General features: G+C 39.2%; 1 protein-coding gene across 3 annotated transcripts in view; it reads right to left on the bottom strand.

The window, feature by feature from the left end:
- Positions 1–3,078: 3,078 nt before the first annotated feature.
- The window catches only part of ACSL4 (acyl-CoA synthetase long chain family member 4), a 76,837-nt gene continuing 62,779 nt past the window's right edge, over positions 3,079–17,136 (bottom strand). For all 3 annotated transcript variants that reach the window (XM_041740707.1, XM_041740706.1, XM_041740705.1), the window contains exons 15-16: positions 14,852–15,009; positions 3,079–5,999 (exon numbers count right to left, since the gene is read on the bottom strand). In XM_041740707.1, coding sequence (XP_041596641.1) covers positions 5,842–5,999; positions 14,852–15,009 — 316 coding nt within the window. In that variant the 3' untranslated portion in view covers positions 3,079–5,841. The remainder of the gene's footprint in view (positions 6,000–14,851; positions 15,010–17,136) is intronic.

Here is a 17,136-nt window from a genome sequence, read left to right on the forward strand (position 1 = left end):
AAAAGAATGGCTTTGAACTGCTCAAGCTAACACTGGATGCTTACTAATGTCAATGGAATAATGCTTTCACTGTGGAGGGGGAATTTTCCATCTTGAATGCTACAACTGAGCAAATGACCAATTCAAGATCTCACATGTACCTCCCATATCTCCCTTCTCAGTAAGCTACTGTAGGATGTGTTTCTTCAAAGAGGGAATAATTCAAGCAGCAGAAAGACATGGGTTAAGGAAACAGGTGGAGGGAACTCTAAGGATGAGAGTGGAGTTAGAGTCTAAGATACTGGAGGGATAATCCTACAGTTAAGGAAGGTGGATGATCTGGCTTGAAATTGTTCAGAAGGTTCTAGAAGACATTTATTCCAGAGATGAAGAACTGCTCAAATTCGAATTCTTACTATCTGCAAATCTCAGGAGGGACGACTAGTGGTGGAGGGTCTGGGGTTAAATCCTTTGACAAGTACACAGAAAAAAACCCAAGCCAATGTGAGAGAGGCTTATTATTGCCATCAGGGGGTTAAAAGTGCAGGAAAGGAGAATTAATCATGGTTTTCCTATACGCCTTCTAGCTTTGAATAGCACAGCTATTATCATTTAAACTTATCAATTTAATTACATGCCTACATTGACAGGATGGGGAGTGTGCCTCTGCAAAGCGAGAGGTCAATAATGACAAGGCTGAAAGGTAGCAACATACCCACACTATTTAGATACAAGAGAGTAAATACCAAAACAAACCACCAAAAGTTGAAAGCGGTTGTCTATGAGGTAGAAAAACTGGGAGGGGTGAGGGCCAGGGGTCGCTCTCTTGCCCAGGCTTCGCAGGGCAGTGGGCTTTAAAACTGTGCTTTCAAGACTGTGGCCTGCAGAGGCTGTGGAGGTGTGCTGTCTAGCAGGAGAACGAAATTACAGATTGGGTTCCTCAATGGCACTAACTACCTTTCAAATGCTCAACAGCCACGTGGGGCCAGTGGCTCCTAGAAGGGATAGGAGATTCAGGACATTTCCAACTTAACAGAAAGCTCTAGCAGATGGAGCTCTTCGGAGGGGTCCTGAAATCAACTTGGGGGAGGGTCACGATCAGCATTTCAATGAATGAACTAGAATAGAAAGTTGGTAAGCATCTCATCTTGTTGGGTCTGGTTTTGTTTTAACAAAAACAGGGTCACAGAATATTATTTTGCATCCATGTCAGCATGTGGACACAGTATTGAGAATCGCAGTTAAAAAAAAAAAAAAAGTGGGCACCTGGGTGGTTCAGTGGTTGAGCATCTGCCTTTTGCTCAGATCGTGATCCCCGGATCTTGGGATCAAGTCCCGCATTGGGCTCCCCACAAGAAGCCTACTTCTCCCGCTGCCTGTGTCTCTGCCTCTCTCTCAGTGTCTCTCATGAATAAATAAATCTTTTTTTTTAAGTTGTAAAATGCTTTTTTTAAATTATAGGGGCAGAACTCTATTTTTTTTTTTTAAGAGAGAGTACAAGAGAGTGGCAGACTCCTTATACCCAGAAGAATCCTCACTTCTTGTGATGGTGTCATCCACAGCCTCATATCCTTCTTAGAAACTTTGGGATCTAGGGCATCGTTAAAAACCCACCTCAGGAGGCACCTGGGTGGCTCCTGGGTTACGCGTCTGCCTTTGACTCGGGTCATGATCACGGGATCCTGGGATGGAGTCCCACGTTGGGCTCCTTGCTTCGCAGGGAGCCTGCTTCTCCCTCTCTGTCATTCCCTCCCCTACGCTTGTGCTGTCAAATAAACAAATAAAATCTTAAAAAAAAAAAAAAAGCAAACCTGAGACAGCACAATCACAACTGAAAGCTAGATGTGATGAGCCCCAGGAAACATTACACTCCCTCTTTTGTCTGTCATTCACTTTTCCCTATTTGCAAAGGGTATCTTCCTTTGAAGTTCTGTCTTTTTTCTTTAATATAGGAAGAAGAAACTGAGGCTAAGAGGGCATCATGAGATTTGTCCAGGGTTACAAGGCCAGTGATACAATGAGCCAGGCCTCCTCACCTCTGTATCCAGAACTCTCCAGTCTTCAGGGACTGGCAAGCCTTGAAGTCTTAAAGCCCTGAGTGTGCTAATAAGCAAATATGTGAGACCACCTCACCCGTGAAGATCATCTGGCTACAATAACGATGATGTCGGCTAACATAAGGTGATCCAAACACTTTACGGGGACTAACGTGTTTTAACCCTCTCGACCACCTGATGGGGTAGAACCTATGATCAACAAACCCCATTTGCTCAGATGGAAAAAAGTAGTGGACCAGTGTTCCTGACACTTGCTCAGTCACACTGCTAGAGAGGAGGGGCAAAGCCCGAAAATAGCCTGAGGCCATCCAGTTCCTGGACTCTAACACTGTTTCATATGCACCCTCATAGGTCTCAAATAGATTAAGGAGCCTACAGGTAACAGTTACCATTTAGTAGCACTTCCTAATGATCCGCACACCAGGACTGTGCTTTGTTTCACAATATCGGTAGTGCAAAGGAGTTCTACTTTATTAACTGTAGCAACGTAAAGGTTTTGGGTTCAAATTCTCCAAACCAGTGGATAGGATGTATACAGGCCAGGTTAACTGCTTAATGCAACTCCATAAACCTACAGATGAATGCTTTGCAAATATGTGTTTCAAAGTCTGGCTAAGGGGTGCCTGGATGGCTCAGTCAGTTAAGTGTCTGCCTTCAGTTCAGGTCATAATCCTAGGGTCCTGGGACTGAGCCCCACATCGAGCCCACATCATCATGCCCGCATCATTGGGCTCCCTGCTCAGCAGGGAGTCTGCTTCTCCCTCTCCCCCTGCTCTTGTGTGCCCTCTCTCTCAAATAAATAAAATCTTTAAAAAAGTAAAAATAAATAAGTCTGGCTAATAGGGGTGCCTGGCTGGCTCTGTCGGAGGAGCATGTGCCTCTTGATCACTGGGTCATGAGTTTGAGCCCCATATCGGGTAGAGAGCTTACTTAAATAATCTTTTTTAAAAAATCACCTAATCTAAAATAAATAAAGTCTGGCTAATAGTATTCAAACCTGCAGGTTATGTCTTGGCGCATCATTAGGCACAAATCGCCCTGATAACATGAGTAGATTTATTTCTTAAGATTCGAGTGCAAACTTAAAAACAAGAACAAACCAAGCTTTTCATTAGGAATAAACACAAAAATCGAAGTAACAATCTTGCAATCATGCATTTTAACAGAAAGTACAAAATATGAATACGTTCTAATTTGTAACTACATTTGAAAATTAAAATATTTCTCTGAGTTCCAAATACCACACAATCATTAACCTGCTCTCTCATCTTGTCACCTAAAAGGCATTTGTCATGTGCTATCAGGAAAACACAGGCAAGGATTTTTATTAATCAGTCTTTATGCCAGAAAGAAACATTATTCTCCTCAACTTTTGACTCTTTGAATCATTCACCTGTATCTCAGTTCTGAAAAGCCATACAATTTTAACCTCTGTTCTAGGGTTAAAAAAAAAAAAAAACCAGCAGCAGCAGTAATACAAATATCAAGGAGGCAAGATAGTTTCATGTCATTAAAGCAAAAGTCACAAGTGTTCGACTTAGAAATGTACAGAATTGTAGTAAATTTTTAAAGTACAATTTCATTTGATGGCTGACATGTCATAACAACAGTGAACAATTTCAACAGGTATAAAAATGTAGGATTAAAATCTTTAGGCTCAAATACTTGAAAAGTCACTATGAATATGGAGAGATTGGTTTACATAATACCATGTATTTTTTTTCAATGAAAAATCAGGGGGTAGAGTAGTGGCATCTCCCTGGTCCCGTAACAATATTTGGAGTTTCACAAAGAATTAGCAGCACCCAACTTTAAGTGTTAGTTCCATGTTTCTAAAGGACCTGTACAACAGATTAGTTGGCAGTGTTCTAGCTTTCAGGAGATGGGAATGGGCAGGGGTGCAAATATTGGAGTATGCATGCAATTTATATAGTTAAAATCACCATTCCGAAACGGAAAACTATTCACATATTAAAAAAAAATCTAAGGAAATCATCCTTAAAGGATCAGCAGTGGAGGGCCTGAATAAGAGGAGCTGAATAGTAGTCTACTTGATGACAATGGTTCTTCACCCTTCAAAGGCAAGTTGGAAAGAATAAGAATACTCACACACCTGTCACTTCAGAGAGAGCTTGCCTTGAATTTAACATTGCAGAACACTGAACAGAAATCTTTACAAAAACCTTCATTCTTGCTTATAATAACACCGGATCATTTTTTTTCCTTTTCACCACCATATACATAACACTTAAATATTTTCATTATAAATATCTTAGAGCAAAAAGAATGTATTTTGTTGCACTGGTGGCCCACATCTGTACAAAGCAATGTAAGCAACATATATATGTATATATATATATATGTATATATATATAAAATGATTAAGAAAAAAGTGCAAAGAATAACAGTATTAAGAATTTTTGCTTTTTACAGTAACTACGGTTCAAGTGTGATAATCTGTCAAATACAGAATCCCGGATTTGAATGAAAGATTTAAAAAAAAGCCCACATGCCAAATTACTGCCCAAGAATCAGTCCCTTATTGAGGACCCTCCCTTGGCCCAAATCGAGCATTTCCAGTTTCTAAACTCCTCCCACAGTCAGGAAAATAGTGGTAATGGTGTGTTCTTCCCCCCTCACTTCCTCAATTTCATCCAAGTGAAGTCATCATTCAGGGATTTGAACAAGAGATGGGGGAAGTCATTCCTCATAACCCGCTTTGCTCAAATTAAAGCTAAATGAAAGGCTTTCTGAAATCAACTATGGATCAAGGATGAAATCAGCAACAGCAAACAGACCTTAAGCTACAAGAGTCACTGAATAAGAGGATATTTTAAAATCAATCCCTGTTACCAAAGGTAAATTCAGAACTAAAATTCATTCCCAGGTTCAGTGCTGTGCAAGGGTTGGAATTCTAAAGACTTAGGATGCCATCACCTTTTTGCATGAAGAAAAGGCTTCCTGTTAACATGGGATTCACTTTTGATCACCTCACTCTTGGTCTCAGCCCTTTGTTTCTTTTGAACAAACATGGCCAATTTCCAATAGTCTTGAAAATGTACTTTGCCCTTAAGTCACTCAAATAATGACAGCCGCTGATTTTAAAACCTCCAAGTTTCAGAAAAGCAGTTCAATTTCCCTTTAAATATATTACTAAGTATTTTTGGTGTGTTTATTCAGACTTTGGGCACTGTAATTATTCACAATAGAATGGTTCTTCATCTAACCTACGCCAACAATTATGAATCCTAAAATGGTTTCCAAGGTACTACTAGTTGATTCTGTCTATCATATTACAACTGAATTTTGCCTTCAAGATACATGGTTGGAAAGAGACTTTTAAAGTCCTGCAGCACTTCTGCATTGAGTAGTGTTAAAACATATTTTTTTTTGTCATGCTTACTATTTTAAGCTTCTTCTGAACTAGGAAGACAACAGACATCAGAAAATGCAAATTGCCGCAAACTACGTTCGACTCTGACTCCAATTTATTTTGTTCCACATTAAATATGTTCCTTGAAGAAAACAGATCTATTTTAGGCTAATTTTCAAAAAAACAGGATTTTTGTTCTAAAATTAATAACACAGCTCAAGGGAAATGACTCTTCACAAGAACTAGGCAAAACTAAGTTAAAGTAGACTCAACGACTATTTTAATCACTTTTGGTTTTGTTTTTTTAATTACCATGTCTTTAGAATGATATACACCTTATATTCTGACAGCTCAACAAGGCTGAAAATTCTAGAGCTGAAAAAAAAAAACACCAGGCCACCTCCTGTATGGCTGTAAGTGAGCAGCAGCATTCTATTTGCCCCCATACATTCGCTCGATGTCTTTGAGGTAATGGTTCTTCAGCTCCTTCCTCTTGAGTTTGAAAGCATCAGTGACCAAACCAGTTTCCGGCGTCCATGGCTCTGGACTTAAGCGAACCTTGATTGGAATTTCAAATCGCTCCAGTTTCACTGAAATGAGAAATGAGGGGAAGACAGGAGGAGAGGGAGAGACAGGGGAGAAGGGAGAGGCGAGAGGCCAGTTAATTAGTAAGGATCCCAGTACCTTACAATGTCATTGTAGAGTTCTCGAAGTGTACATGAATTGTTTCAGTTGAATGTACTTTTAGCCTGCAGTTTCTCATTTTATTCTGCTATATATGCAAACCCCCTCCTTTCAGAGTCTTCCTATTTGTTGTGTTCTCTGCCTGGGACCTCTTCCCTGTTGGCAGCTGCGTGGCTCACTTCCTGACTTCACCCAGGTGTCTGCTCAAATGCCGCGCCCCAGAAGCGGCTTCCTTGGCCCTTTGGCCCTTGTGTCCTCTTTGCCTCCCTGTCCTCGGGCACTACATCTCCTTCCAGATACTTCTCACCACCCAACAGATTACATGTATCTGCCTCACCCACTAAAACGCAAGGTCCATGAAACAGAGGTTTTGCTTTGTTCACTGCCTTGCACAGGGCCACCGTACGAACCCTCAATAAACACATACCTACGTATTCATTTGTTCTGCAGAAAACTACGCCTCTGGACAACTGTTCTGCATGAGCTTTATTAGACAGTCAAATAAGAATCAAAAGGGGGAATGGGGAGTTTCATACTTTGATAGGATAAGAATTTGAGGCCGCACATACTGTGTCTGCGTTAACCAATTCAGCGCATGTGGAGAAAGATGCAAGAAAATAAGGCCACAGAATCAATCAATAGAGCACTTCGATAATTTAAAATTCAATTATAGTCCCTCAACTACTTATTATTAATACAAGCTCACCCCTAGCATCCTGAAAGCCTTTTAACAGCAGTGTAAATCTGCAGAGGAGCTTTATTTTACATGCAGTTATGTAAAACAGCAATTATGAAGGAATATGCATCTGTGTGTATAAAATCTGCTAAACAACCTAGCGACCTGGTGACTTGAGAGACCACTTGGCATGGGTGACAAGCCAAAACCTCAAATTCATGGAAGGTTTTGACCTAATATTGGTCCTGAGTTTCAGGAAAGCTTGATTCGATTTACTGAATTTCTCATTAAAAAGAGAGAAAAATATAAAGCTGAGTGGGGAAAAATAATCTTTCAAACTATGGAGAACCAAATTCCTAAAAATAATACCTGAACCAGCAGTAAAAGAACATGAAACTTGTTTGAATTCTCCACATCTACTCTGTTGACACATTACGGCTCAGTTATGGGGAGGTGTCTGAAAGCTCATCTGCTGAGATCACACTAGGATCTCAAGGAAACCTTTACATTCTCAAGTACAGATCTGGCTCCAGAACCTTTTTATTTCATGACTTTCCTTATTTACATAGGCCCTATTCATAAAAGTCACTGTATTTAATTTTTATTAACTAAATTCTGGTTCAAATCCGGGGAAAAGGCTACATGAGAGGTTTCATTTTGGGAACTCCTAAATATCTAGTGCCACAAGATTTAGAGAACAATGGGCAATTACCCAGTTTCTGATAAACAGGATATGCTGCCAGCAAGTACGAAAGAACACGGGGAAGGAAAAATAAACAGAATTTTACATGTGGCATTTTATCAGAATCACCTACATTATGAAATATAGCCTGCAGGTGGCAGCAAATGTTGGTTTTTCAAGCCACTGGTAGTTATCAATTGATTATAATAATTGATTATCAATTATCAACCAATTTACAATTGGTTGTAAAACTACTACTTTGTATTTTTTTAAATGAGACTTTATTATTATTATTTTATAAAAGAGAGAGCACACTCATGAGTGGGTAAGGGGGAGTGGAGGGGCAAAAAAGGAGAGAGAATCTTAAGCAGGCTCCACGCCCAGCACAGAGCCCAACCAGGGGCTCCATTCATCCCACAACCCTGAGATTAAGACCCTTAAGCCAAAATCAAGAGTCCAATGCTTAAGTGACTGAGCTATCCATGCACCCCTATTACTTTGCATTCTTATGACAGATACTATCTATACCTGAAACCATGTCCATAGGGTTAATGAGGTTAAAACAGAAAATTTAAAGCTTATTTTTCAGCCACCTGCTTCTCCCTAATCAGCTACTGTTTCTTTCCAGACCCCCCACTAATAAATCCACTAGCCCCCTCTGCAGAGGCACACACTGAAGGTCATGGGTAAGGCTCCAGTCTATGAAAAAAATGAGGCTCTGCATTCCTTCCCCGGAGGTAAAGAGCCAAAGGAAGGCCCCATCTAGTTTATACTGGTTCATGGAGCTTACACCTAGCCCCTCACCTTGTCTTTAGGTGACCTCCTGAAAGCAGGGGCCAAATTCTGTCTCATTTTTGTGTTAAGTTTCTACCCCAAACTGAATATGGGATGTATATTACATATAGGTTTGCTCAATGTGCATGCTCCATCTTAAGAATCATAAGTTTCTGGTGCCTGGGTGATTGAGTCAGTTAACTGTCCAACTGTTGACTGACCACACAAATTTTTTTTCAAAGATTTCCCTTCATAAACTCTCTATAATTTTTTACATTATGATTTGTTCCTCAGTTTTTTCAAATAACCAGTTTCATTTTAAGACTAAATAATTATCTTGCAACAAAAACAAATTACCACAAATTACCATTCTTCATACCTGTTTTTCTCATTTCCTTGTTTTTATTTTTCAGTTTTATTTTAGTCCCAGGATAGTTAAGCTACAGGATCATATTAGTTTTATTTTATTTTTTAATATTAGTTTTAATATTAAAAGTACAATGGAATAAGATTGGAATTTGGTTCTTCTCCCTGTTAAGATGACAAAAACCTGTTCTCCTTGTGATAACACTGGAAACACTGACTATATCACTAAGGCTTAGATCAAAATGTCCTATTTGAGGGCAATGTACATCATCAATCCAAATGTGACCAGATAGCTTTCAGGAACGAAGGTCAACTTTAAGGATCCAGTAGAGCCCCTTGGAGATACCAGCCTGATACCCTGCTTCCAGAGTACCCAGAAGCCATTCCAGGTGAGTAAAGGAGGTCACTTCCTGGCAGGTGCAGGAACCTCAGGATATCTCAGGGACCTCAAGAAGGGAGGAATTCACCCAGATCTATAGATATTGCAGGAGAGTCTGATAGCAAATATTTGGCCTGGCTTCTGAGTCTCAAGAGGCTATTAAAAGTTCAGTTCTAAAATTCCTTATGAAAAGTTCCAGCAATAGAGATTTAAAAGAACATACATGGCCAATCACTACTCTTGCTGCACTCAAGTAAAAAATTAGGCTAAGTTAAAACTGAATTCATTTTACAAATAAATTAGTTTTAAAGTGGTAATCTTTGTGCATGTTAGATGCTAGTTCTAATGAACTATTTCTAGGTGTTTGTCGTTTCCTATAAAATGAGGCTGAGTACTGAATTCTCCTGGCTTCCCTTGACTTGAAATCATTTAAAGTTAAAACTGCTACAATGACCGATGTTTAGACAATACAATCTTCTTGCATGTTGCCATGTGGGCCACTCGGAGAGAACACCAGGGACTAAACTACAAACCAGGAGATCTGTCAGATGGCCACTGCCTGCCATCACTCTAGCTAAAGATGCTTCAAGCCTGACATCTAGAAATCTTCTCACTGGCAGCTCTCAGGACTTAGACACTGGCTTCATAATTGGCTCCAACCATTAACATGTGTTTTTCTTCTGTTTCCATAGAAATGTCACTTATTAATCACTTGATTGCTTACATAACATAGGCCTAAATTTGAGAGCCCACTTGCAAGACCACCTCCTGAAATGAAATAGCTGCTTAACTGAACTGACCTCAAGACTCAGACTGTGCATGAGATATGCGGTACACTTCTTCCCCAAGGTACAGAACAGAACAGGTCAACTCCAGCTACAATGGAACAACGTTGATCTGTGTGCTGTTTTTCTAAGAAAAGTCTTGGCCAAAAGGGAGATCTCCCCATTACTCCTAACCAGCCCTGAGGGAGCCAGGTCTTGGCAGCTGGAAAATAAGAGAAATCTACTGATTTAAAGATCTGGTTCCCCGCCCCGCCCTTCTCTACCACAAGGAAATCATTAAGAAACCAGTCACTGCACTAACCCTCTTAAACCTTTTTATGCTATATGTTGACAAATTGAACTCTAATACTAATATTAAAAAAAAAACCTTATTATCAAACAAAATGGGAATCATCAGAGTTAACGTGCCTGGTCACCAGGAGGACAGAATCTGACGCTTGTTTGGAGAGAACATTTTTATCCTGGTAGAGAATCCAGGCTCACGAACATATGATTGAGAATCTTACTATAACCTTAGGTGCGTTCACTGACAAAACTGCTCTCGTCACTGTTGCCCAACAGAAAGAAAATAGATTTGTTAGCCAAGGTAGTGTTTGATAACTGCATTGTTCTGGACTATATTATCCTTGCAAAACAAGCTAGGATATGTGCCATTTCTACACAACTTGCAGTGTATATATAATCCCTCTAAAGTAAGAACTCATTTAGATAAAAATCAGAGAGCATGACACTTGGCTACAGTGAATTTGCCCAGAGGTGTGTTGAGAAATCAATTTTTACTGGACTCTTTCCCTGGATCCTAGAAGAGATGAGGTCAATTCTCCAGGGACTACTAAGATTTGGGTTATCTTTACATTATTGTCCTTTACATTAGTTAGATATGTAAAAATCAAATTTGCATTCCAATATTATTATAAAACAATCAAAAAAGGAACTAATATTCTGGTCACTCCAATGTCCATATTAAGCCAAGTACAAGGAATTTTTCCAACAAAGTACAAAGTTGCTTCATTCCTCCAATCACTAAACTGTGCTCTTTTCCAGCAGGAAGTAGCCAGAGTGGTCACTGTCCCAATTCCTTCAAGATTGAGGGCAGAAGAACTCAAGGGAAAGTGAAACCATGCCCAAGATGTCAGTGAGTTTGAAACTAGCAGGAAATTTAAAGCTTGTTTTTCAGGGACCTGTTTCTCCCTAATGAGCTACTGTTTCTTTCCAGACCCCACTAATGAATCCACTGGCCCCCTGTGCAGAGACATACACTGAAGGTCATGGGTAAGGTTCCAGCCTATGAACAAGCAAGGCTCTGCATTCTTTTCCCAGAGATAAGGAACCCCATACCCCATTCAGTTTATACTGGTTCACAGAGCTTGCACCTAGCTCCTAACTTTGTCCTGAGGTGACCTCCTGGAGGTCATTTTCGTGTTAAGTTCCCACCCTGAAGTGAATATGGGATGTATATTACATATATGTTTGTTCAATGTGTGTGCTCCATCCTTCCTAAGTCTCATGTTTTCCTGCCATTTTCATCAATATGTGTGTATTCCCAACCACTATGATATTTTTAAAAACCCCAAAACAAAAAGAAAAAAAGAGAGAACCCTGACCTCTCCCCCTTCGGGGAGTTGGATTTGAGGCTTGCCCTCCTGCCTCTTGGCAGCCTTGTTTGGCTGCCTCTAAAATCAACCCTTTCCTTCCTGCATTCTCAATGTCTCAGTGATTGGCTTTGCTGTGTGATGGTACACAAAGTTGGGTCTGGTTAGGTAGCTCATACTTCCTAAAACATGAAGAGGCCCTCTATTAAAAATGTATGCTTACAGGCAGATTTAGCTGAACACAATCAAGACTATTTTATTCTTTTTGCATTAGGTCTCTGAAATAATCATTGGAAGCAAAAGATTGGCAAGGTAAGTGTTTTGTGGCACAGGGCAACTAGGATTTATACGTTGAAGTCCATAATTATTGTATATTATCCAAATCATTGTTTGATTTCGTGCCTCAGTCTAAGAAAGTTATGAGGACCCCACAGGTCCTAGAATTTTACTCCATTTTTCACCTGATTGTGATCCAGGTTGACTTTCCCCATTATTGCTTTTACAGTGAAACATACAAGGACAAATTACTCAAGTTGCATTTTACCCATTAGTACATTGGAGAGTGACTCAGAATAACAGCCCATTGGCTAAAATACTTTTTGTAATACCACATTAAAAAATTAGGATCTCTATCAAAGAATATTCTGGTAGCCTGGTGACAGTAATATAAAAAGTATAGTTTATCAACGGTACTATAACTGATAAAGCCATATTTAAGAAAAAAAAACATTAAGCCCTTGTCTTTATGGTCATAAAGTAACTTAATTTTGAATCTGGTTATGTTAATAGGCATCTGTTATTTGAACCTTATAGTGTCCAAAGTTAACTATAAGAATGTTCTGTTTTGGGGGGTGCCTGGGTGGCTCAGTCAGTGAAGCATCTACCTTGGGCTCAGGTCATGATCTCAGGATCCTGGGATTGAGCTCTACTTTGGTCTCCCTGCTCAGCGGGGAGTCAGCTTCTCCTTCTCCCTCTGCCTCTGTCCCTGCTCAGACTTGCATGTTCTCTCTCTCTCTCTCAAATAAATAGAATCTTAAAAAATATTTCTTCTTGGGGAAAAACAGTTTTTTTTAACTTCAACCCAGTAACTAATATTAAAAACTAATAAGTGGAACCTAAATAGTTAATTTAAAAGAATAAATTCTAGTAGCCTAGTTAGGGAAATAGGGGTAGGCTTGTGTATCTCTGATAAAAGTATAAACTAGCTTTTCTGGGGGACAAGAAAGTTATGTATCAACAGAGCAGGAAAAAAAGCCTTTAAAATATACATTTTCCTTGCCTCAAAAATTCCCTTACTAGGGATTCATACTAAAAAAATAAATAAGTAAATAAGTGAATATGCAAGATATGTGTTATATTTGTTTACAGTGGGGCCCAGAGAAAGGAACTCACCTTAAAAGTCCAACAAAGACTCAAGTGGCTACTCCTATACCAGAAAACTATTAAAAATGACAATGCAATTCTGTATCTACAGACTTAGAAACATGTCACTGATGCTGATAGGTTGGGAATTGGATACTCGAAAGAGTGTGTAACATTAACACCCAAAGACTAGTACTATAAAGTGATTTTTTTTACTTCCTCCTTTATTGATTTTCTGCACTGTCTAGTATTTTATGATGAATGTAACATAACACTTCATCAGAAAAGCGAGGTTTTCATTTTTTTAGGAGGGGAAGCAAGAAGGTTAAAACTAGGTCGCTAGCTTCCTCTTAAACATGAAGAGCTCACCGTTTCTCTCTGTTCTCTTAGAAAATAATTTACACAGTTTAAGATAACTTTTAAAATTAAAAGAAGGTATTAACAGCAAGGAAATAGCTGAAATGAAAGAGAGGGGACACTGGATGAGAGTTCACAGAAAATTTTGGAATATCCAAAGCAAAGAGAATAGCAGTAACTGATGGAGGGTCGAGGGAGCTAAAAGCTAGCTGCCGATAGACAGACAGACAGATAGGCAGGCAGGCAGGTTTAGTTTTTGGGAAGGCTGACCTCGAGAGAGACTCTGGACTCTGAGAATACCAGACTCTGAGAATACCAAAAAACAAGGTGGCTATGGGGTAAGAGCCACCCACCCCACACCCAGTGTCTTTCCAGTCCTCTTTTTGGCTCCTGGAAGGGGCAGGTCAGGCTAAGAGCCTCCAGGCAGGAGACTCAAGAAGTCTTCTTGGCAGAAATGGGTTGATTTAAGACACTGAATCACCTCTCAGTGAAGCCCAGTAAGCTTTCCAAACAGGGTTCTAATGGTTCGTTCTGAAGCATGAGTGGCCAGACAAGGGGGCACAGGTATAGGAGAGGCTGTGGCCAAGCACGCAGGAAACAGGACTTGGGGGAACAGACAACAGGGGAAGGATGCTTCAGAACAGGAGCCCCTTGAACACCCCTCAGGGGAGTCAGAGACAACACACCGACCGCACTCATGACAGCAACAGGATGTAATCAGAAGAGCACAGAGAAGAAACACCTGGGTGGCTCAATGTTTGAGTATCTGCCTTTGGCTCAGGGCGTGATCCCGGGGTCCTAAGATCCAGTCCCACATTGGGCTCCCCATGGGGGAGCCTGCTTCTCCCTCTGCCTATGTCTCTGCCTCTCTCTCTGTGTCTCTCATAAATAAATAACTAAAATCTTTTTTTAAAAAATTTTTAAAAAGAATATGGAGAATGTAGGGAAGAGCTTTCAAAATTCTAGAAGTTGGAACTTCAACAAACAGAAGAGATGAGAAACTGGAGGGCCTCTGCCAGAATGTAAAACAAAAAGGATGAAAGAGAAAACAAAAGAAGATAAAAGGTAATAAAACTAGAGCATGAAGGCAGGAGGCTCCCACAGTCAGGTGAAAGGAGTCCCAGATAAAGACACAAACACAAAACCTGGGGGAGAAAAACTATAAAAAGAAGAGCAAGCAAACAAAGATAAATGGATATTTCCCAGAACTGAAGGACAGAGATCTATGGATAGAAAGGGCCCATATCAAGTTGGTATACATAATGACAAGCCATTAGGGCTCTGCACCAGGGCACCTCATTATCAACTAGCAGGACAAAGATAGCCCATTCCAAACACAGGCTGGGTGACCAGTTAGCAGGGATGTTGTAAAATGCAATGAAGAACTGGATAGGCTATTCTACTATACAACATTTAAAGATCTTTCCAACATACAAATATAGAATATAATATATCCTATATATAGAATATAATACATAGAATACATACATAATATATATACATTATATATACATAATATATAGTATATAATATATATGTATATAATATATACATAATATATATAATATACATAATATATAGAATACATAGAATGTGTATATATATAATTTTATACAAGATCATTTTCTACATATATAATTTTTTTTCAAGATGCAGGTTTTAAAAACCCTGTATTTTATTATTAAAACAAAATAATTAAATAGATACCTCAAAGAGCCTAATGCACAAAACATCATTAAAAAATGACTTCTAGGGACTTCAACAGACAAGCAATTTCTTACTTACTGGCACTGGCAGCTTCTCTAATTTCTTTCAGTATTTCAGCTTCCATGGCAGGGTTATTGCAGATATCAACCCAAGATCCTTCCACACCTTTCTGCTGTGCCAAAAGTGTCAGTCTTTTCTGATTAGGAACCACAAAACTAATCACATAGGACTGGTCACTAAAAAATAAGAGAAAAACCACAAAATGGAAATTAAAATGTTGAGAACAATTATTTATAAGTTATTGACTGGAACAGTACACATAATTCCAAATACATATTTCTCTTGTGTGTTACAGTTTCATTAAGATGTAATAAAACCCACTGTACTAGCATAAAGACATTTAACCAATGGATAGAACAGAAAGCCCAGAAATAAACCCCTGTATATATGGTCGAATGATCTTCAATAACAGTGCCATCACAACTCAATGGGGAAAGGACAGTCTCTTCAACAAATGGTGTTCAGAAAATCAGATATCCATATACAAAGGAGTGAAGGTAGACTCAGCCATACCATACACAAAAATTAACTCTAAATGGATCAAGAACCTAAATATGTAAGAGGTAAAATTATAAAATGTCTACAAGACAATACAGGGGAAAAGATCCATGACACTGGGTTTGACAGTGCTTCCTTGGATAGGACACCAAAAGCATAGGCAACAAACGAAAAAAACTGATAAATGCGGGTACAACAAAAATGTAAATTTTCAACATATCAAAGGATACAGTCAAAGGTGTGAAAAGTCAATCTGTGGAACTGAAGAAAATAGTGGTGAACCACTTCTCTGATAAGAAGTTATTATCTAGAATATATAAAGGATTTCTGTAACTCAATAACAAAAAAGAAACCCCAAGTAACCCAACTAAAATAAACACTTGAAACTGTAAAACTCCTAAAAGAGTATGGGGTAAGCACTTGACATCAATCTTGACAATGTGTACTGTTGGATTTGGCACCAAAAAACAAAAGCAATGAAAGCAAAAATAGACAAGTGGGACTATTTCAAACTAAAATGCTCTGCACAGCAAGGGAAAGCATCAATGAAATGAAAGGGCAACCTGCCCAGGTGCCTGGGTGGCTCTGTCAGCTAAGCATACAACTCTGGATTTTGGCCCAAGTCATGATCCTAGGGTCGTAGACTGAGCTCTGTGTTGGGCCCACACTCAGTCCAGAGTCAGCTTGAGGGTCTCTCTTTCCCTCTCTCTTGCCCCTTCCCACCCTCTCTCACTCAAATAAATAAATAAATCTTTAAAAAAATGAAAAGGCAACCTACAGAATGGGAGAGAAATATTTGAAAACCATTTATCTAATAAGGGGTTGATATCCAACATATATGAAAAAGTCCCACAACTCAAGAGAAAAAAAATCCAATTAAAAAATGGGCAGAGAAACTGAGTAGACATTTTTCCAAAGAAGACATATAAATGGCCAGCAGGCCTATGAAAAGGTCCTCAATATCACTCATCATCAGGGAAATAAGTGCAGCTCAAAACCACAATAAGATATCATCTCACATGTGTTAGACTGGCTATCATCAAAACAACAAGAGCTAACAAGTCCTGGCATGGATGTGGAGAAAAGGGAACCCTCGTGCACTGCTGGGTGGAGATGGAAATTGGCTCAGCCATTATAAAAAACAGTGTGGATGTTCCTCAAATATTAAAAACAGAATTAATGTATGATGTAGCAATCCAATTGTTTGGACAAAGAAATATAAATCCAGAGGATATGAAAAGACATTGAAGAGATATCTGCATTCCCACTTCACTGCAGCAAGTGTCACAAAAGCCAAGATATATAAACAACCTGTGTTCATCAATGGATGAATGAATAAAGGACATGTGCTATATATACACACACAAAGAAGGATCATTCAGCTATGAGAAAGAAGAAAATCCTGCCATTTGTGACAACATAGATGAATCTTGAGGGTGTTATACTAAGTGAAATAAATCAGAGAAAGATAAATACTGCATCGTATCATTTATATGTGGAATCTTACCGAAAAAAAATAGTGAAACTCAGAGACAGAGTAGAAAAGTGGTTGCCAGGGGCTGGGGGAAATAGGGACAGGTTGATAAAAGGGTACAAACTTTCAGAAGATAAATAGGGTCTGAGGGTCTAATGTAAAACATGGTGACTACAGTGGATAACACTATATTGTATAACTGGAAAGAAGGGAGAAAAAATCTTTAATGGGCAAAGGACTTGACATTTCTCCAGAGAGGATACAGAAATGGCCAACAAGCATATGAAAAAATATGACAAGCATATGAAAAAAATCATTAAGTGGGGAGATA

The sequence above is a fragment of the Vulpes lagopus genome, chromosome X (assembly GCF_018345385.1).
Source record: "Vulpes lagopus strain Blue_001 chromosome X, ASM1834538v1, whole genome shotgun sequence".
Classification (NCBI taxonomy): Eukaryota; Metazoa; Chordata; class Mammalia; order Carnivora; family Canidae; genus Vulpes; species Vulpes lagopus.